This window comes from Elephas maximus, chromosome 4, assembly GCF_024166365.1.
Source record: "Elephas maximus indicus isolate mEleMax1 chromosome 4, mEleMax1 primary haplotype, whole genome shotgun sequence".
Taxonomy (NCBI): domain Eukaryota; kingdom Metazoa; phylum Chordata; class Mammalia; order Proboscidea; family Elephantidae; genus Elephas; species Elephas maximus.
In genome coordinates, this window is record NC_064822.1 from 38,867,100 (window position 1) to 38,889,362 (window position 22,263).

Below are 22,263 nucleotides of genomic sequence, written 5' to 3' on the forward strand. Positions count from 1 at the left end.
GGGCAGTTCTACTCTGTCCTATAAGGTTGCCATGAGTCAGAATCGACTCGACAGCAGTGGGTTTGGTTTGGTTTGGTGGCATGTAAACTGCACTGAATGAATAGTCGCTCAAAATATAAATGAAGTATGACAGAGTACTTGAAGTCGTACACTTTGGAGAAATGAAAATTATATCTGACACAGCACCTTGGAAATTATTAAGCTGAGTGAGACAGTCTTCTTTGACCCTTTTGGCTAATGAAGTTCTCACAGCCTGAAAGTTCCACCTATAACATCACTGCCCTGTAAACATCCATCATTCGGAATCCATCATCCATATTCAGTCGAAACATAAACTCAAAGTTATTTTCTTTTTCTTTTTATCAAACTTTAGATGAAGGTTTATAGAACAAACTAGTCTCTCATTAAATAGTACACATATTGTTGTATGACATTGGTTAACAACACCAAGACATGTCAACACTCTCCCTTCTCAACCCTGGGTTTCCTATTACTAGCTTTCCTGTCCCCTCCTGCCTTTAAGTCCCTGCCCCAGGGCTGGTGTGCCCCTTTAGTCTTGTTTTGTTCCATGGGCCTGTTCAATCTTTGGCTGAGGGGTGAACCTCAGGAGTGACCTCATTACTGAGCTGAAAGGGTGTCCAGGGGTCATACTTTCAGGATTTCTCCAGTCTCTGTCAGGCCAACAAGTCTGGTCTTTCTTTTTAAATTAGAATTTTGTTCTACGTTTTTCTCCAGCTCTGTCCAGGACCCTCTATTGTGATCCATGTCAGAGAGCAGTCAGTGGTGGTAGCCAGGCACCATCTAGTTGTACTGGACTCAGTCTGGTGAAGGCTGTGGTAGATGTGGTCCATTAGTCCTTTGGAGTAATCTTTACCTTGTGTCTGTAGTTTTCTTCATTCTTCCTTGCTCCCGAAGGGATGAGACCAGTGGAGTATCCTAGATGGCTGCTCACAGGATTTTAATACCCCAGACCCTACTCACCAAAGTAGAATGTAAAACATTTTCTTTATAAGCTATGTTGTGCTAATTGAGCTAGATATTCCCCAAGACTATGGTCCCCACAGCCCTCAGCCCAGCAATTCGGTCCCTCAGGGAGTTTGTATGTGTTATAGAGCTACCACTACCTTGCCTTGCACAAGTTGTGCTGGATTCCCCAGTATTGTGTACTGTCTTACCCTTCACAGAAGTTACCAGTTACCTATTGTCTATTAAGTGTTTTTCCATCCCCACCATTCTCCTTCCTCATAACCATCACAGATTGTTTCTTTTTGTGTGTGAACCTTTTCATGAGTTTTTACAGTAGTGGTCTCATACAATATTTGTCCTTTTGTGATTGACTTATTTCACTCAGCATAATGCCTTCAGATTCATCCATGTCATGAGATGCTTCACAGATTCATCATTCTTCTTTATCATGCATAATACTCCACTGCGTGTATGTACTGCACTTTGTTTATCCATTCATCTGTTGATGGGCATCTAAGTTGTTTCCATCTTTTTGCTATTGTGAACAATGCTGCAATGAACATGGGTGTGCATATATCTATTCGTGTGATGACTCTTATTTCTCTAGGATATATTCCTAGGAGTGGGATTCCTGGATCATATGGTATTTCTATTTCTAGCTTTCTAAGGAAGCACCACATCATTTTTCAAAATAGTTGTATCATTTTGCATTCCCACCAGCAGTGCGTAAGAGTTCGGATCTCCCCACAGCCTCTCCATCATTTGTTTTCTGTTCTATTGATTCGTGCCAATAATGCCAGGCTGAGATGGTATCTCATTGTGGTTTTAATTTGCGTTTCTCTGATGGCTAGAAATCCTGAGCATTTCCTCATGTGTCTGTTGGCCACTTGAATGTCTTCCTTGATAAAGTGTCTGTTCATTTCCTTTGCCCACTTTTAATTGGACTATTTGTCTTTTTGTTGTAGAGGTGTTGGATTTTCTAGATTTTAGGGATTAGACCTTTGTCTGATTTGTAATAGCTAAATTTTTTTTACCAGTCTATACGTTCTCTTTTTACTCTTTTGGTGAAGTCTTTTGATGAGCATTTAAAGTGTTTAATTTTTAGAAGTTTCTGATTATCTAGCTTATTCTCTTGAGCTTGTGTGTTGTTGGTTGTGCTTAGTATTTTGTTAACGCTGTATACTAGGGCATCCAGCGTTGATCCAATTTTTTCTTGTATGAAATTCATAGTTTTTGGCTTTATATTTAGGTCTTTCATCTATTTTGAGTTAGTTTTTGTATATGGTGTGAGGTATGGGTCTGTTTCATTTTTTTGCAGCTGGACATCCAGTTTTGCCAGCACCATTTGTTAAAAAGACTGTCTTTTCCCTATTTGATGGACTTTGGGCCCTTGTTGAAGATCAAGTGAACATAGGTGGATGGATTTACATCTGGGTTCTTAATTCTGTTCCACTGGTCAATGTATCTGTCATTGTATCAGTACCAGGCTGTTTTGACTACTATAGCTGTATAGTAGGCTCTGAGGTCAGGTAGTGTGAGTCCTCTACTTTACTGTCCTTCTTCAATAGTGTTTTACTTGTGCAGGCCTTCTTCCCTTTCCATATAAAGTTAATAATAAGGTTTTCCATCTCTTTAAAGAATGTTGTTGGTATTTGGGTTGGGATTGCACTGTATTTGTAAATCACTTTGTGTGGAATTGTCATTTTCACAATGTTGGGTCTACCTATCCATGAGCGTGGTATGTTTTTCCATTTATGTTGATCACTTTTGGTTTTTTGCAGTAGTGCTTGGTAGTTTTCTTTGTATAGGTCCTTTACAACCCTGGTTAGGCTTATTCCCAAGTATTTTCCTTTCGGGGGAGGGGCTATTATAAGTGGTATTGTATTCCTGACTTCATTTTCATCGTTCTCTTTATTGGTGCATAGGAATCCAACTGATTTTTGTATGTTTATCTTGTATCCTGCTTCTCTGCTGAAACTTGCTACTAGTTCCAGTAGTTTTCTTGTGCAGTCTTTTGTGTTTTCTATGTATAGTATCATATCGTCCACAAACAGGCACTGTTTAACTTCTTCATTAGTAATTTGGATGCCCTTTATTTCTGTTTCTTGCTTTATTGCTCTAGCTAGGACTTCCAACACAATGTTAAATAGGAGTGGTGATAAAGGGCATCCTTGTCTTGTTCCTGTTCTCAAGGGGAATGTTTTCAGCCTCTCTCCATTAAGAATGATGTTGGCCATTGGTTTTGCATAGATGCCCTTCTATACCTATTTTACTGAACATTTTTATCAGAAATGTGTGTTGGACTTTGTTGAATGCCTTTTCTGTGTTGATTGAGATGATCATATGATTCTTTTCTTCTCTGTTATTCATGTGGTGGATTACTTCAATTGATTTTCTCATGTTGAACCATGCTCGCACACCTGGTATGAATCCCATTTGGTTGTGGCATATTATTATTATTATTATTATTTTGATATGATGTTGAATTCTATTGGTTAGAATTTTGTTGAGAATTTTTGCATCTCTATTCATGAAAGACATTGATCTTTAAAATTTTGTTTTTGTGTGTGTCTTTGCCTGGTTTTCTTATCAGGGTTACGCTGGCTTTATAGAATTAATTCAGAAGTGTCACTTCTTTTTCTATGTTCTGAAATAGTTTGAGAAGTACTGGTCTAAGCTCTTTTCTGAATGTTTGGTAGAATTCTCCAGTGAAGCCACCTGGGCCAGGGCTTTTTTTGTTGGACATTTTTTTTTTTTTATTACCTTTTCAATCTCTTCTCTTGTTATGAGTCTGTTCAGATTTCCAACATCATTTTGTGTTAGTTTGGGTAGGTAGTGCATTTCTAGAAATTTGTCCGTTTCCTCTAGGCTTTCAAATTTGTTGGAGTATAGTCTTTCACAATACTGTGTTATGATACTTTTTATTTCAGTTGGGTCTCTTGTAATGTCCCCAATTTCATTTCTTATTTGGGTTATTTGAGTTCTCTCCTGTTTTTCTTTTGTCAGTTTGGCCAGTGGTTTGTCGATTTTGTTGATCCTTTCAAAGAACCAACTTTTGGGTTTTTTTTATTCTTTCTATTATTTTTCTATTCTCTACTTAGTTTATTTCTGCTCTGATCTTTATTATTTCCTGTCTTCTGGTGGCTGTGGGCTTCTTTTGCTATTCTCTTTCTACTTGTTCAAGTTATGTAGCTAAAGTCTTGATTTTGCCCCTTCCTTCTTTTTTGAGGTGTGCATCTTTGCTATAAATTGACCTCTGAGGACTGCCTTTGCTGTGTCCGAAAAGTTTTGGTATGATGTGTTTTCATTCTTGTTTGAGTCTAGGAATTTTTTATTCTGTCTTTGATTTCTTCTATTACTTAGTGGTTTTCAAGCAGAGTGTCATTCAGTTTCCATGAAACTGATTTTTTTTTACTAGCTCTTCTTGTTAATTTCATCTTTGATGGTGTTGTGGTCAGAGAAGATACTTTCTGTTATCTCAACGTTTTGGATTTTGTTGAGGGTTGCTCTGTGGCCTAAGGTGTGGTATATTCTGGGGAATGTTCCATGTGCATCAGAAAAGAATGTGTACTTTGCAGCTGTTGGGTGGAGTGTTCTATATATGTCTATGAGGCTAATTTGGCTGATTGCAGCCTTTAGCTCTTCTATATCTTTGTTGAGTTTCTTTCTTGATGTTCTGTCCTTTACTGAGAGTGTTGTGTTGAAGTTTCCTACTATTATTGTGGAACTATCAATTTCTCTTTTCAGTGCTGTTAGAGTTAAGTTATTTTGGAGCCCTGTCATTGGGTGCATAGATATTTATTACCGTTAAGTCTTTGTGATGGATCATCCCTTTCATCATTATATAATGACCTTCTTTGTCTTTTATGGTGGATTTTGTTTTAAAGTCTGTTTTATCTGCCATTAGGATTGCCACTCCTGCTCTTTTTTGCAGTTATTTGCTTGATATATTTTTCTCCACCCTTTTATTTCTAATAAATTTACATCTTGGTTTCTAAGGTGTGCCTCTTGTAGGCAGCATATGGATGGATCCTGTTTTTTTGGTTTTTTTTTTTTTAATCCATTCTCTCACTTTCTATCTCTTTATGGTGCTTTTAGGCCATTTACATTCAGTGTAATTATTGATAGGTGTGAGTTTATTGCTGTCATTTTGTAGTGCTTTTTTTTGTGTGTGTGTGCTGCTAACATTGTCTTTGTTCCTCTTGCTCTCCCATGCTAAGTTCCTTTTCTTTGTGGAATTCTTTTGTTTTTGTAGATTTTGTTTTTATTGAGACTTTATGTTTTTCTTCTTTATTTTGATGAGTAGGTTTGTTAACTTTCTTTGTGGTTACCTTGAAATTTACCCTTATCTTCCTAGGTTTGAACCAGTCTATTATTACTTGGTATTGCCTTGCCTTCCTCTCCATTAGAGAGTTCTATACCTATACCGTTTATTCCCTCTTTTATTGTTCTGACATTGTTGTTGTTTACAGATTAACCTCTCTGGTTCCCTTTTGCAATTCTTTTGGTTTTGGATAGCCCTTGAGAGTTCATTTCCTATGTTGGTATCTGGCTGGTAGAATCTTGCATCTTAGATTCAGGTGGTGGTCTGATATTGTTTGTTCTCAGACTGGAGGACTCTCTTTAATAATTCTTGTAAGGTTTGTTTGGTTTTTACATATTGCCTTAATTCCTGTTTATCTGGAAATGTCCTAATTTCACTATCATATTTGAATGAAAGTTTTACAGGACATATTATTCTTGGTTGGCAATTTTTTTTCTTTCAAGGTTTTATGTATGTCATCCCATTGCCTTCTTTCCTGCATGGTTTCTGCTGAATAATCAGAGCTTAGTCCTATTGTTTCTCCTCTGTATGTGACTTTTTGTTTTTCTCAAGCTACTGTCAGGATTTTTTCTTTGTCTTTGGTTTTAATGAGTTTGATTATTATTTGCCTTGGTCTTTTTCTTTTGGGGTCTATCCTATATGGGATTCGTTGAGCTTTTTGGATGGTCAGCTTTTCATCATTCGTGATATTACAGAAGTTTTCTGTCAGCAGTTCTTCAATGACCCTCTCTATGTTTTCTGTTTTCTCTCCCTGCTCTGGAACTCTGATCACCCACAAATTTTTGCTTTTGATTTTATCCTACATAATTCTCAGGGTTTCTTCATTTTTCATTGTTCTTTCTTCTGATTTTTCCTCAAACAGAGTTGTATCCAGGTATTTGTCTTCAATTTAGCTGATCCTGTCTTCCATCATTTCAAACCTGCTCCTCAGCCCTTCTATGACACTATCCATTTCTGAAATCTTGTTTATCTTTTGGATTTCTAATTGTTGTTTTTGCGTGACTTCTAGTTGTGAATTTATTTTGGTATTTTGTTCATGTATTATTTTCCTGATTTCTTCCATGTTTTTGTCTGTATTTTCCATAAATTTGTCTATTTTTTCCTCATTTTTGTCTGCTTTTTTGCATCAACTCTTGGATTGCTCTGAATATTAGAGATCTGAATTCCCTATCAGGTAGTTCTAGTGCTTTTTCTTCTACTGGAAAGTCATCTGGTGTTCTATTTTGGACAACTACTGGAACCATCCTGTCTTTTTTTTTTTTTTTAAATATGTTTTGATATTGTCTGCTGTCTTTGGGATATTCAGTAGTTATTTCTTCATTGTTTGATTGCAGATTTGTTTGTTTCATCCTGCTTTTTTCTTTTATTTGGTTATGTCTGAGCAGGCAAGCTGTGTGTTCTTTGTTTGCTCATCTGTAGTCATGATACTTTTCACCTCCTTGTCCAATGGGTAGAGCCAGTCTATGGTGCAGCTATGGTGCAGCAGGGCAGGTCTAGCTGAAAGGGAGGAGCTAGGATGGGTTGTTTGTGGCACTTACTAGGACTGACAAGGCAGGCCAGGAATCAATGCTGGGCGAGTTCTTGTAGGCTGTGCATATGCTGCTCAGAGGTGTGATGTTCAGAACACAGTGCAGGTAGGCAGGAAAGAGAGGGGAGGTTGTAATATGTGGAGCTAATAGGGGTATGGGAAAAAGGAGAGAGAGGAGAGCCAAAAACCAACAACAACAACAAAAAAAAAAAACAGGAAAAAAAAGAGTGTTTAGAGATGAGAAACTGAGTAATGAGAAAAGAAAAAGGGAAAAAGAAAAAAATAATAATAATTAGATAAAAATTTGGAAAAGAAAAGCCCCCAGGACTCCCACCAGTGAGGCCATGAAGACTGGGCAAGTAGCTCCCAGGCTGCCAGTATAGCCTGGCTAGAGGGGTTATAGATGTCATACACCACCAGTTATTCAGGAGACAGGAAAATAAGGTAAATGTAGAGAGATGAGAAATGAAGGAAGACAGAAAGGGAAAAAGAGAGAGAAAAGAAAGAAAAAAAGAAATGCCCCGAAGGATCACACCTACAGGGCTGTGCAGATTGGGGGAGTGGCTCTTAAGCCGTGCAGTGCAGCCCAGCTAGGAGGGGCTCCCAAGCTGCAAAAAGAAAAAGAAAACAAACGAAACAAAATACAACAAAGCAAAGCAAAACAAGCAAAAACAAAACAAAACAAAAAAACTGCAGGGATCCCACCAGCATGGTGTCGCAGGCCAGGGGAATTGTTCCCCAGTCAAGTGGGGCTTCACAGCCTTTCAAGAAGCAAGATGGCACTTGGAGCCAGGCATTTGAGAGAAAGGAGGGAGAGGTGGTGGAAGGCACAGAAGAAACCAAAGGCAACAAAAAGAAGCAACACCAGCTCAGGGGGCTGACCAGTGTAGGCAGGGTGAATTCAAGCGGCTTGAGGCCAAAGCAGTTGCCTCGTGGCCAAGAGACTGGCTGGTGGGAAGCACAGGAGGCTGAAAGGGGAAGGGGAAGAAGGGTGGGGTTTAGGAAAGTGTATACTGCTCATTACTGGGTGCTCTGTCTCCTGCTGGGAACTTTGTGAAGCTGCTTTCCCATACTCCCTGCCTCCTGATCTCTGAAGTGGGTGGGGTGAATCCAAGCAGCACAGAGACTGCACTTCCCAGACAGCCGAGCCACCACAGCCAGCCAGGAATCTCAGAGGTAGAGCAGCGGGGAGAGGATGGGGGGTAGGAAGGTGTGTATTGCTGGTTACCAGGTGCTCTGTCCCCTGCTGGGAGCTCCATGAAGCTGCTTTCCCACGCTCCCTGTCTACCAATCCCTGATAGGAGTCCAAGATGGTGGATCCACGCTTCATTAGTTGATAGGGGCCCTCTGTCAGTTTCTTATTCCATTCAGTGTTTGGGTGAGTTCTTTATCTCTTCACTTGACACTTCAGGTTCCAGGAATTACATTTATCTCTGTTTTACTTAGTTTTTCGGGTCTTTGCTCTGGAGGGACAGCGTGGTGCTTCTGTCTATGGTGCCATGTTGGCCGGAAGTCCTCAAATTTATTTTCAAATAAATATCACATGCAAATTATTTGTTAATAGATATAATATCAAAGGTCTTAGCATATGAGTGGTTGTTTCCTAGGACCTTGTTGTTTTCCATTTAGAACTGAGGACAATCATGAAAAACCGAAGGTTGGTAGAAGATACAAATGTGTATCTAAATTCCTTACTCTTTTTTTAAATCTTTTTGAAATAAAATTCCTATCTCACACTCACAGACATAAAAGGAATTTTTTTTTATTAACTGCTAACCTTTCTTCTGTAATCACGGAGGTAACAATGATCTTAATACTTCAAAGATATATATATACACACATTAAAATTTGGAATAAGGCTGGGTAAAATTAACTTTAATAAACTTGTTGGGCACATCACTGTATGAAATCCCAAAAATGGGAAATTTTGAAATATCAAAATCCAGTAGCAAAGGAAGTCAAAATTCCATACCTCAGTCACTGCTATAGAAAAGCTGAAGCTGGGAAGCGTGGTGAGTACTACACACATCATCATAACAGGTCTCCTGCCAAAGGAGAAAAAATAAGCAAAAGCAATAATGTACAAGATCAACAGTTCCTATTACATTTTGCTAATTCATCTATGGTTTTTCTCAGAAGCTACTGCTTCCCTATTTCCATTTCCCAATATGTGAGTATTGCAAAAAGGAACGTACACAGACACCAGAACTCTTTTCTAGAACAAAGGGGTGAGGGATTTCCAAATAATTAGCAAACAATAAACCAAACCAAACCCATTCCTTTCAGTCAATTCCAACTCATAGAGACCCTGTAGGACAGAGTAGAACTGCCCCATAAGGTTTCCAAGGCTGTAAGTCTTTACGGAAGCAGACTGCCACATCTTTCCCCACGGAGCAGCTGGTGGATTTGAACCACTGACCTTTTGGTTAGCAGCCATGTGCCTTAGTTACTGTGCCACCGGGGCTCTTCTAGCAAACCATAGAGACTACTAAAAACATCATAGTACAAGTCAAATGACATCCAATATTTCCATATTTCATTAATTAGAATCCTGGACAAGAGCTCAGGCTCTGGTGACCAAGTGAAAAACAGAAAATCTTTCTCAAGTTATATTGTACCCATGTTTTTAACTTGTTTTTCTTTTTTTTTAACTACATACAGAGATGATAACTGTTAGATACTTAAAGATCATTCAAAGTAAAAACAATTCAATATAATTTTTTACTTGAACCAAAAAAAAAAAATCACACACATAAAAATCACATAATTTTTCAAACATGTTTTTGCATCATTTCTTAACTTTGCATGATCAACTCACCAAGTACTTATTAAGAATATATTATAATCCTATGACAGAAAATTACAATGTATATTCGGCATCATTAATTTATGGAAGACAATATATGCAAAGATTTTCTTTAACAAAATATTTACCTCCTCTTTCTTTTATGACAATAGCCCTGTTTAAGTAAGCTAGTTAAATACATACATATGTTAGTTACTTTTCTATGATAATGTACAGAAAGTGTTCAATTCTTTCAAATTATCAAGGATTTCTCCTTGATCCTGTCAATCTTCTCCCTACATCAGCCCCATCTTAGATGTTCTAGATTTTCACATAAATAACGTGGACTTTCTACATTTGTTTGCCAACCGTGCCCCCCACTCCAGGTATTTTTGTAAGCACGCTATAAAAATACCAAACACAAAAAATAAACCAAACCCACTGCCGTCAAGTTGATTCCGACTCATAGCGACTCTGTAGGGCAGAGTAGAACTACCCCGTAGAGTTTCCAAGGAGCGCCTGACAGGTTTGAACTGCTGAGCTCTTGGTTAATAGCCGTAGCACTTAACCACTACGCCACTACTACACCACCAGGGTTTCCTATAAAAATACAGTACACATAAATTAGCAGGCAGTATTGTTCCTGTCCCATAGCCAGAGTTGGCACTGCCTGAGTAAAATTAGTTATGAAGGAATTTTAAATTAGTAGCTTTGCCTATTTGTCTATGCCCAGATCCAAGTTCCTGCAGTGCTCGGTCCCAGCGGGACTGGCTAGAGCATTCAAGGGAGTCCCTTGGTGGTACAAAATGTTACCAGGCTCAGCTGCTACCCAGAGACACCTCAGAAGAAAGGCCTGGCAACCTACTTCTGAAAAATCAAACACTGAAAATCCTATAGAGGACAGTTTTACTCTGACGCACATGGGGTCATCATGGAATGGGCTCCATGGCAACTGGAGTTTTTTTTTTTTTTAAGAGCATTCCTGAAGTTCTTCTCAGCCTTACCACTAAAAGATGAGAGTGCTCCTGAGATTATTCCTGAGCCATCCTTACAATTATTGTTATGCTTGAGCTCATTGTTGCAGCCACTGTGTCAATCTACCTCTTTGAGATTCCCTGTCTTTTCCCCTGACTGTGTACTCTGCCAAGCATGATGTCCTTCTCCAGGGACTGATCCCACCTGACAACACGTCCAAAGTATGTAAGACGCAGTCTCACCATCCTTGCTTCTAAGGAGCATCCTGGTTGTACTTCTTCCAAGAGATTTGTTCGTTCTTTTGGCAGTCCATGGTATTTTCAACACCACAATTCAAAGGCATCAATTCTTCTTCAGTCCTCCTTATTCATTGTCCAGGTTTCACATGCATATGATGCGATTGAAAATACCATGGCTTGGGTCAGGTGCACCTTAGTCTTCAAGGTGACATCTTTGCTCTTCAACACTTTAAAGAGGTCCTTTGCAACAGATTTGCCCAATGCAATGTGTCTTTTGATTTCTTGACTGCTGCTTCCATGGTTGTTGATTGTGGATCCAAGTAAAATGAAATCCTTGACAACTTCAGTCTTTTCTCCATTTATTATGATGTTGCTCATTGGTCCAGTTGTGAGAATTTTTGTTTTCTTGATGTTGAGGTGCAATCCATACTGAAGGCTGTGGTCTTTGATCTTCATTAGTAAGTGCTTCAAGTCCTCTTCACTTTCAGCAAGCAAGGTGGTGTCATCTGCATAATGCAGGTTGTTAATGAGTCTTCCTCCAATCCTGATGCTGTGTTCTTCTTCATATAGTCCAGCTTCTCAGATTATTTGCTCAGCATACAGATTGAATAGGTATTGTGAAAGGATACAACCCTGACTCACACCTTTTCTGACTTTAAACCAATCAGTATCCCCTTGTTCTGTACAAACAATCTATGTAAAGATCTATGTAAAGGTTCTTCATGAGCACAATTAAGTGCTTTGGAATTCCCATTCTTCGCAATGTTATCCATAATTTGTTATGACCCACACAGTCGATTGCCTTTGCATAGTCAATAAAACATAGGTAAACATCCTTCTGGTATTCTCTGCTTTCAGCCAGGATCCATCTGACATCAGAAATGATATCCCTGGTTCCACGTCCTCTTCTGAAACCAGCCTGAATTTCTAGCAGTTCCCTGTCGGTATACTGCTGCAGCCATTTTTGAAAGATCTTCAGCAAAATTTTGTTTGTGTGTGATATTAATGATATTGTTCTATAATTTCCACATTCAGTTGGATCACCTTTCTTGGGAATAGGCATAAATATGGATGTCTTCCAGTCAGTTGGCCAGGAAGCTGTCTTCCATATTTCTTGGCATAGATGAGTGAGCACCTCCAGTGCTGCATCTGTTTGTTGAAACATCTCAGTTGATATTCCATCAATTCCTGGAGCCTTGTTTTTCGCCAATGCCTTCAGAGCAGCTTGGACTTCTTCCTTCAGTACCATCGGTTCCTGATCATATGTTACCTCTTGAAATGGTTGAACATCAACTAATTCTTTTTGGTATAATGACTCTGTGTATTCCTTCCATCTTCTTTTGATGCTTCCTGTATCATTTAATATTTTCCCCATAGAATGCTTCACTATTGCAACTTGAGGTTTGTATTTTTTCTTTAATTCTTTCAGCTTGGGAAACGCTGAGCGTGTTCTTCCCTTTTGGTTTTCCATCTCCAGCTCTTTGCACTTGTCATTATAATACTTTGTCTTCTCAAGATGCCCTTTGAAATCTTCTGTTCGGTTCTTTTACTTCATCAATTCTTCCTTTTGCTTTAGCTGCTCGACTCTCAAGAGCAAGTTTCAAAGTCTCCCCTGACATCCATCTTGGTCTTTTCTTTCTTTTCTGTCTTTTCAGTGACCTCTTGCTTTCTTCATGGATGATGTCCTTGATGTCATTCCACAGTTCGTCTGGTCTGTGGTCACTAGTGTTCAATGCATCAAATCTATTCTTGAGATGGTCTCTAAACTCAGGTGGGATATACTCAAGGTCATATTTTGGCTCTCATGGACTCGTTCTGATTTTCTTCAGTTTCAGCTTGAACTTGCATATGAGCAATTGATGGTCTGTTCCACAGTCGGCCCCTGGCCTTGTTTGGACTGATGATATTGAGCTTTTCCACCGTCTCTTTCCACAGATGTAGTCAATTTGATTTCTCTGTGTTCCATCTGGCGAGGTCTATGTGTATAGTCACTGTTTATGTTGGTGAAAGAAGGTATTTGCAATGAAGAAGTCGTTGGTCTTGCAAAATTCTATCATTCGATCTCCGGCATTGTTTCTATCACCAAGGCCATATTTTCCAACTACTGATCCTTCTTCTTTGTTTCCAACTTTCTCATTCCAATTGCCAGTAATTATCAGTGCATCTTGATTGCATGTTTGATCAATTTCAGACTGCAGCAGCTGATAAAAATCTTCTATTTCTTCATCTTTGGCCCTAGTGGTTGGTGCATAAATTTGAATAATAGTCATATTAACTGGTCTTCCTTGTATACGTATGAATATTATCCTATCACAGACAGCATTGTACTTCAAGACAGATCTTGAAATGTTCTTTTTGATGATGAATGCAACACCATTCCTCTTCAAGTTGTCATTCCCAGTATAGTAGACTATATGATTGTCCGATTCAAAATGGCCAATACCGGTCCATTTCAGCTCACTAATGCCTAGGATATTGATGTTTATGCATTCCATTTCACTTTTTGACAATTTCCACTTTTCCTAGATTCATACTTCGTACATTCCAGGCTCCGACCTTTAATGGATGTTTGCAGCTGTTTTTCTCATTTTGTGTTGTGCCACATCAGTGAATGAAGGTCCCGAAAGCTTTACTCCATCCACATCATTAAGGTCAACTCTATTTTGAGGAGGCAGCTCTTCCCTGGTCATCTTTTGAGTGCCTTACAACCTGGGGGGCTCATCTTCCAGCACTATATCAGACAATGTTCCACTGCTATTCGTAAGGTTTTCACTGGCTAACGCTTTTCAGAAGAAGACTGCTCGGTCCTTCTTCCTAGTCTGTCTTCGTCTGGAAGCTCAGCTGAAACCTGTCCTCCATGGAAGACCCTGCTGGTATCTGAATACCCGGGGCATAGCTTCCAGTGTCACAGCAATGTGCAAGCCCCCACAGTACTATAAACTGACAGACATGTGTGTGGGAATCATTAGTAAATGAGTATTAATCCAAGTATAAAGAGCCCTGCTGGTGCAGCAGTTAAGTGCTGGGCTGCTAACCCAAAGATGGCAGTTCAAAGCCACCAGTTTCTCTGCAGAAGAAAGGTGTGGCAGTCTGCTTCCGTAAAGATTTACAGCCTTGGAAACCCTGTGGGGCTATTTCTACCTTCTCCTATAGAGTCACTATGGGTTGGGACACCTAGACAGCAACACACAACCCAAGACTGAGTTTTAATAAACTGGAAATAATGTTAATCTCCATTTGAAAATTCTTGACTTACTGCTAGGGTATGCTTATAATTTTATTAAGGAGAAATAGAATTTATGTTAGAAATATCACAAAAACTTCTTCGAAGATCTACTCAGGCTGAAACTAATGCAAAGATGCAACTGTAGTACAAATTGGCTAACAGGGCTTGTAGTTATGGTGAAATTTCAAGGGAGAGAAGACTGAGCTAGGGGACTCTAAAGAGAATTCTGTGCACATCTGAAGTGAACTGGCAGTGAGGACGCCCCAGGAGTGGGGCTCAAGAAGAAATACCTGAGTTCAGCCACGGGAGGGCTAAAGATTCCTATTTGTGAAACAAGAATATCTGGCCCTAAGATTTCTCACAGAGGAAGCATGGTGGGTGGGAAGAGTCAGACAACAACTTGGAAAGCCGCTCTGCTCAGAAACTGATACTCTTTTATGTAACTCATTAAGTCAAAATCTCACTGCCTATCTTTCAAGGCTCCCATCAATCTGGCCTCAACTCTCCAACACACAACAGTAACACTTTCACTCTATGCTGTGACTTGCTGGTGTTGTTAAGGGCTATCAAGCTGGTTCCGACTCATATCAACCCTGTGTACAACAGAATGAAACACTGCCTGGTCCTGTGCCATCCTCACAATCATTGTTAATGGTGTAGCTCATTATTGCAGCCACTGTGTCAATCTATCTCGTTGAGGGTTTTCCTTTTTCACTAAGTCTCTGCTTTACCAACCACGATGTCCTTCTCCGGGGACTGATCCCTCCTGATACTATGTCTAAAGTATGTGAGACGAAGTCTCTCCATTCTTGCTTCTAAGGAGCACTCTGGCTGTGTGTGCTTGTTCCAAGGCTGAATGCCGTTCTTTCACTTATTCATCTAAACTGTTGTTAAAGTTATGTACTACACTCTGTTCTGATATAAGCATACGTAAGTTACATTCTTTGGCCTTAAGGCACTGGCTACAGGAAAACATTTCACATACATTACTCAAACCTCACAACAACCTTCTAAGGAAGGTATCATCTCTGTTTTACAGATGAAGAAATCGGTGTTGAAAGTTAAATGAATCTGCCCAATGCCCCACAACTAGGACATGAAAGATGAATTCTAATCCAGATCTTTCTGACTCCAAAACTCACACTCAAGCACTTTACGATACTGCCAGGCTATTTCTCTAAGCAAGCTGGCTTCCTCCCATCCCTTAAAGAATTCATGCTTATTCCTACATCAGCCTATTACTAATACTCTTTATCTTTCTAGAATGTCTTCCCCCTCCCACCTTTCCAAGCTCAGCTCAAATCTAGCTTCGCTTGTGAAACTTGCTCTGCAAGGGAAGACGGGCTACTCCAAAGCACAGTGATCTCTTAAAAAACCTGAATCCATAATGACACGTATTGAATACCTGCTGAGTGCGAGGCACTGGAGTGAGCTTGTGGGGTGGGGTAGTGGCAGGATAGTGTCTTAGTTATCTAGAGCTGCTATAACAGAAATACCATAAGTGGACGGCTTTAACAAACAGAAATTTATTCTTTCACAGTTTAGGAGGCTAGAAGTCTGAATTTAGGGTGCCAGCTCTAGGGAAAGGCTTTCTCTCTGTGTCAGCTCTGGGGAAATGTCCTTGTCTCCTTTCAACATCTGTGGGCCTGGCATTCCTTGGAGATCTCCATGTGTCTTGGTATCAGTTTTCACCTAGATCTAGGAGGTTCTCAGCAGAGTGGTCCCAGTTCAAAGGATGCACTCCTCTCCCAGCTCTACTTTCTTGGTGGTAGGAAGTCCCCCCATCTCTCTGCTTGCTTCTCTCTTCTTTTATCTCTTGTAAGATATAATATGATGCAGATCACACCCCAGTGAAACTCCCATTACATCAGATCAGGGCTGTGACCTGAGTAAGAGTGTTACATCCCACCCTAATCCTCTTTAACATAATCTAACCTTGCCTCTTTAACCACAGGCAGAGATTAGGATTTACAACATATAGGACAGTTACATCAGATCACAAAACGGAGGATACCCACACAATACTGGGAATCGTGGCCTAGCCAAGTTGACACATATTTTGGGGGACACAATTCAGTCCATGACACGTAGGTAGGGTGAATCAAAAAGGATACCCCCCTACTGTCAGTATGAACAATTTTGATGATTCCATTCTCTGGAATAGTAAAGGACTTGTAATGGGTCACATAATATTTAGTGACATCTTGTATATTGCTTTTGTACTGATTTCTAATGTTCTCATGTGTAGTAGTGTGTTTCCACAGTAGATTACAAGCTCCCTAAGGAAAGATGCAATGCCTTATGTATTTTTAGGTAGCCTGTGAATAACACTGGCTGTAATGACAAATCTGTACATTGAGGTCATTTGGAAAAGTAGATAGATAGAGATCAGAGAGTGGACGGTCTTGAATGCCAGCTGAGTCCTAGGATATGATGACTAGTACACCTGATTTCAGCATGTGGACAATGTCTGTTGAGTAGCCAATAGCTAGCTACTCAATAAATGTTTAATGCAAGAGGCACTGGGCAAATGGGAACTGGGAATAAATTCAGATAAGTAGGGTCATAGCTATTTGAGAACACACTAATGGATCCCTGTTAACATGGAGGATTTCTAGTAAAACTGCCCCATTTAACACATTTACTAGTGACTCCAGGGGAGATGAGGATGATATGCTCTCACCTCATTTGCAGATAACACAAAATCAAGAGGGATAGCTAACATTTTGAATGACAGAATCAGAATTCAACAAATTTCAATTGATTGGAAAGTGGTTAAATCTAGCATAACAATACTTAGCAGGAATAAGAGTGAATTACTGAATTCAGATTTAAAAACATAGTTTGAGTACTCATTCATTCACCCATTCACCTAAACTGTTGTTAAATAGATATACTATACTATATTGTAAGGCTGTAAAGACACTTAAGGCACAATCTTTGACTTTAAGGTACTCAGAGGCTTTTGGGAGTTGCCTAAGTTCAGGAGGAGGAAATTCTGCATTGGAGAGCAAGTTTTTCCAGGAATTTTAGTCAATTGCACGCTAAGTTATGAAACTACAGGACGTTGTTGTTATTGAAGTCTTGAGCTGCATTAGTGAGATCATATCCAGACATTTACAAGCCAGGAAGCCTCCCAAGGAAACTTGCAAAAGAGTAAAAGTTCTGGAAACCATGAGAAAAGAAGAACTGATGGAACTCTGGATACTGGAGAAGATTTAGCAGACCAATTTGAGAAGTAGGTGAGATGGCAGAGTGAGGCACCCCCCTTCAAATAGCTGAAAAGCTTTACTGTACATACAGTGAGCTCAGAAGAGAAGTCACCCTGAAGACACAGTTTTGGGAGTCATCATCATACCAGTGGCAGGTGTTACATTATGAGAGCAGATAAGAGTACTCAAAAAGCAATGAAAAGGGAAAACCCGGAGGCGTTGGGCAGACCTCCTGGTCATGGTCAAATTCACTGGCATATAAAGGGTGGGAAGAGGAAGTAAAGTCTAATAAGAAGACTTGGAAGGAAGTTACATGGTGGCAGATTTTATTTCAACGTAAGGAAATAAGAAAGATTGTTCTAGTAATTAGAGATCCAAAAAGTAGTGAATTCCCTGTAAGATCAGAGGTAGACTATCTGCATTGTGAGAAATATTCATAAGATGAACTCTAAGATTCCTCCCAGCTTTTTAAAATTTTGTATTATAATGTCATAACTTATTTCTTCAAGCAAGGAGACGAGTAGATTTTTAAGGGGTAGAACGGATGTGCAGAAACTTTTTTCAAGATTATTCTTTACACAAGGACTGGGAGGGAGTTAGGGGGAGAGAAGCAGGAGAAGGCAAGGACACCAGTTCGTAAGGGTTGCCACAGTCCCTGCAGTAGTTAGAGAATGTTCTTCCTGTTTCCCCAAACTACAACAAAAAAAAGACAAATGATCTGACACTGGATGTGAATATATGGAAACTATTGGAACCAGGCCAGACACTCAACTGTATGGTGCCCCTGGAAATAAGGGCTTAATTGGGATAAGAAAACAAGAAGCTGATGCAAGAGATATGAAAAAGGAAGAATGAATGGAATCTGATGACACTGCACACAGCAGGGAGAGAAAAGCAAAAGTAAGTATACTCTTGCTGATTTACTGGATATGATTGGACAAGGAAGAACGAGCCCGCAGTCAAGTGTGGCAAAGATGTCGATACTGAGTTATATAAGCAGATGGCAGACCCACTGAGAAAAACGGGAGTGTTCTGGGAAGAATCGTTAAGCACCAGTGTTTAGTTAACAGTAAGTAACTTAGTGACGACCTCCACACAGGTGCTAAGAAGAGCAAGTTCTATTTCCTTCAGGTTAGCCAGTCTGTCCTGCAGTGCACAGATTTTCCTAGTGCTCTGTGCTTCATTGGGTGTGCTGCTCTGGAATAGTAAGGCAGTCAAAGGACCAGTCTCTGGAGACAGATGCCGTGGGTCCAGTCATGGATTCAATGCTCACTGGCTGTATGATCTTTTAACTTCTCTGTGCTCCAGTTTCTTCATTGATAAAATGGAGGGTATAATTATTATTATCTATGAATTTTAGAGAATGTTTTGGGTTGAATCATGCTCCCCCAAAAAGATACCTTCTAGTGCTAACCCCTGGTACCCGGGAATGTGACCTTATTTGGAAATCGAGTCTTTGCAGACACGATTAGTTAACATGAGGTCACACTGTACTAGGATGGGCCCTAGTTCAATATGACTTATGTCCTCATAAGAAGAGGAAAAGAAATACAGATATACACAGCTAGAACAGAGACAGAGACTGGCGTGGTGCATCTACATACAAGTCGAGGATTGCCAGGCTAAGAGAAAGGCATGGAGCAGATTCTTCCCTATGGTCTTCAGAGAATAACGCCCAGTCAATACCTTGATTTCTGATTTCTAGCCCCCAGAACTGTGAGAGAATAAGTTTCTGTTCTTATAAACCAGCCAGTTTGTGGTATTTTCTTACAGCAATCCTACGAAAAGAATATGGGAAATTTATTAAAATAATGCATGCACTGTGTTTCTAATTGTGCTTGGTATGTAGTAATTGTTCAATAAATATTTGCTATTTTTTTACTAATACTATTACTGCTACTATGATTATTACCACCAACATTACTTAAAACAGATTAACAGCAAAACCTTATTGACTATAATAAGAACTTAAGCAAAGCAAAATGTAGCCTGAAATATTGGGCCTTTCAAATTTTACACTGCCCAGGATTCCTGACGTTATAGTCTAATATATTTGTACTCTGAAGGACTCAAGAGGATTCTAGAAATATAGCCCTGGGCCCCAAGATAGTCTGGAAACCCCACAAATCCTCTAGGATTCCCCTTCTCCAAGCTACCCTCTTCATGGCTAGCCTTGTTGCTCAGTGGTCTCACACATTCACTGATGCCACAGGAGAGGATTTCTCTTATTCACTGGAATATACAGTTCTGTGTGAATGCACATAGATGTCTTCATTCTTCCTGGACTATTATAAATTATGAGAGGCATCCTTAAAAAAGGGACAATAATTCTAAAAAATAAAGAAGTATTTAACAAGACTAAAGAGCACAAGACTGAAGTCAGACTCTACCATTGACTTAGCGTATGTCTTAAGCTTTCTGAAATTGTTTCCCCCATTATATGATGAGAATTACATAAGTTAGTCAACCTCACAACACTGGCATGCATGTCAAGTGAGAAAATGAAACAAAAACACTGTATAAAATGAAAATACCTTATAATAAGATATCATCATGTTGTCCCTCATTATTCTCAAGGGATAAAAAGAGATCTTTAAAAATCTCTAGGTTCGAGGTGGGGCCAAGATGGCTGACTAGGTAGAAGCTACCTCGGATCTCTCTTGCAACAAAGACTTGCAAAAATAAGTGAATCGACCACATACATGACAATCTACGAACCTGACCATCAAACACAGATCTAAAGAGTTGACCTGAGTGACAGAGACTGAGAACGAACAACCACGGGGAAGCAACGACTGTTTTCAGAGCCTGGAGCCAGCATCCCAGTCAGGAAACCTTGGCGCCAGGCTTTGGGCTGGGCGCAAGGGAGCTGAGCACGGCATCCTGATATGGCGCAAACATGGGACGCAGCCCTAGCCCCCAGAAGTGACCTTGGGGGAAGCCCAGCCAGTGCACGCAGACAGCACAGTGACGCGGCTGACAGGAGAAGAAGTCACCGGGAGGCAGTGACTGGTTTTGGAGCCTGGAGTGCAGCGTCCCAGCTGGGGAACCTTGGCGCTGGGCTTTGGATTGGGAGCGGAAGAACTGACCAGGCTTCTGAGACAGCACAAGCACGGGACGCGGGCCTGACCCTCGGGGGCAATCTCTAGCCAGCCAGCGCACACAGTCCATACACCCCTCGGGAATCTCAGATAAAACAGTCATCCCAAGCAAGATAAGTAACTTTGTCTATATTCTGGGGTGCTACTCTCTCCTATTTATCTGAACCCTCCCCTCCCCTTCCCAGGTGGCTTCATTAACATTGGAATTTCCTGAGCCGGAGAGTGAAGTGCTCTGTGGTTTTTCTTTCTTTTTTGGTCTTTTCCTAACCCATTCTCCTGGCCTGAGAGAAGCAGCTACAAAAAACCCAGGGACAAAAAATCCTTCCCTAATTGGACTAAAAACACAGAACCAGCTCCAGCCAAATACATGTGATCCACTGTCTTGGGCTTTCATCCCTACAGGGAACAAGGTGGCTATTATAATGCAAAGGCAATTCTGATAGGGCTCTGACTGGAATTGTTTTAGCGGATTACTGGAAAGACAAGTTTCCCAGGTGTGATATCTCTGCCTATTCAACAGAGCCCTCACTGACCCACAACAGGGAACTGAGGGCTGAAGCTCCCCCCAGACCACCTAGCCACCTGCCTTAGGTCTAAGGAGGGTGACACCTACCAATCTGTAGAGGTACTTGCATTGGGGGCCTAAGGTACAGCTGCAGAGCCCACCCACCAAAGTGCTTTAGGAATAGAGACACACCTACCTCACTGGCACTTAGGGGAAGCCTGTCAGCATCCTGCCCCCCTGGAGTGTGAACCCCTGCTGCTACTAGAATCTGGTGCACACAACTATCACCACTACCTCTTTAGGTGGATAGGTGACAGTCTGCACCACACACTTGATGACCCAAAATCAGATTCTACTCAAGAATAGTGAATGGACTCTTAGGCTTATAAATCTGGTAACAGCTCAAACCAGCTGGTAATAGGACATAAGTGATTCAAGGGCTACAACAATCAAGACAGCGCAATCTAGTAGCCCATCTACGTATATTGAAAGAAAACAAAACAAGATAAGACTCAGTGAGCAAATATAGAATAAATCACTACACTATCTTAAAGATGGCTCAGAGGCAGCAGTCGATATCAAACCACATAAAGAAGCAGACCATAATTGCTTCTACAATTCCCCAAACTAAAGAATCAAAATCTTTCCCAAATGAAGATACAATCCTGGAATTGCCAGATGCAGAATATAAAAAACTAATTTACAGAATGCTTCAAGACATCAGGGATGACCTCAGAAATGAAATAAGGCAATCTGCAAAAAAGCCAAGGAACACACTGACAAAGCAATTGAAGAACTCAAAAAGATTATTCAAGAACATAGTGGAAAAATTAATAAGCTGCAAGAATCCGTAGAGAGACAGCATTCAGAAATCCAAAAGATTAACAGTAAAATTACAGAATTAGACAACTCAATAGGAAGTCAGAGGAGCAGACTCGAGCACTTGGAATATAGGGTGGGGGATCTGGAGGACAAGGGAATTAATACAAATATAAAAAAATTTTTTTTATATTGATATTAATTCCCTTAAATTTTTTTTATATAGCTCAAAAAAAATCAGATAAAAGAATTAAAAAAAAATGAAGAAACCCTAAGAATCATGTGGGACTCTATCAAGAATAATAACTTGTGTGTGATTGGAGTCCCAGAACAGGGAGGGATAACAGAAAACACAGAGAGAATAGTTGAAGATCTGTTGGCAGAAAACTTCCCTGATATCATGAAAGACAAAAGGATATCTATCCAAGATGCTCATCAAACCCCATATAAGATTGATCCAAAAAGAAAATCACCAAGACATATTATCATCAAACTTGCCAAAACCAAAGATAAAGAGAAAATTTTAAAAGCAGCCAGGGATAAAAGAAAGGTCTCCTACAAAGGAGAATCAATAAGAATAAGT

At 40.1% G+C, this 22,263-nt stretch overlaps 1 protein-coding gene across 1 annotated transcript in view; it reads right to left on the reverse strand.

Annotated features, from left to right (window-relative positions):
- The window catches only part of TMEM236 (transmembrane protein 236), a 64,902-nt gene that overhangs the window by 24,372 nt on the left and 18,267 nt on the right, over positions 1 to 22,263 (reverse strand). The window contains exon 2 of the mRNA XM_049881905.1: positions 8,791 to 8,863. Within this exon, the coding sequence (XP_049737862.1) occupies positions 8,791 to 8,863 (73 nt within the window). The remainder of the gene's footprint in view (positions 1 to 8,790; positions 8,864 to 22,263) is intronic.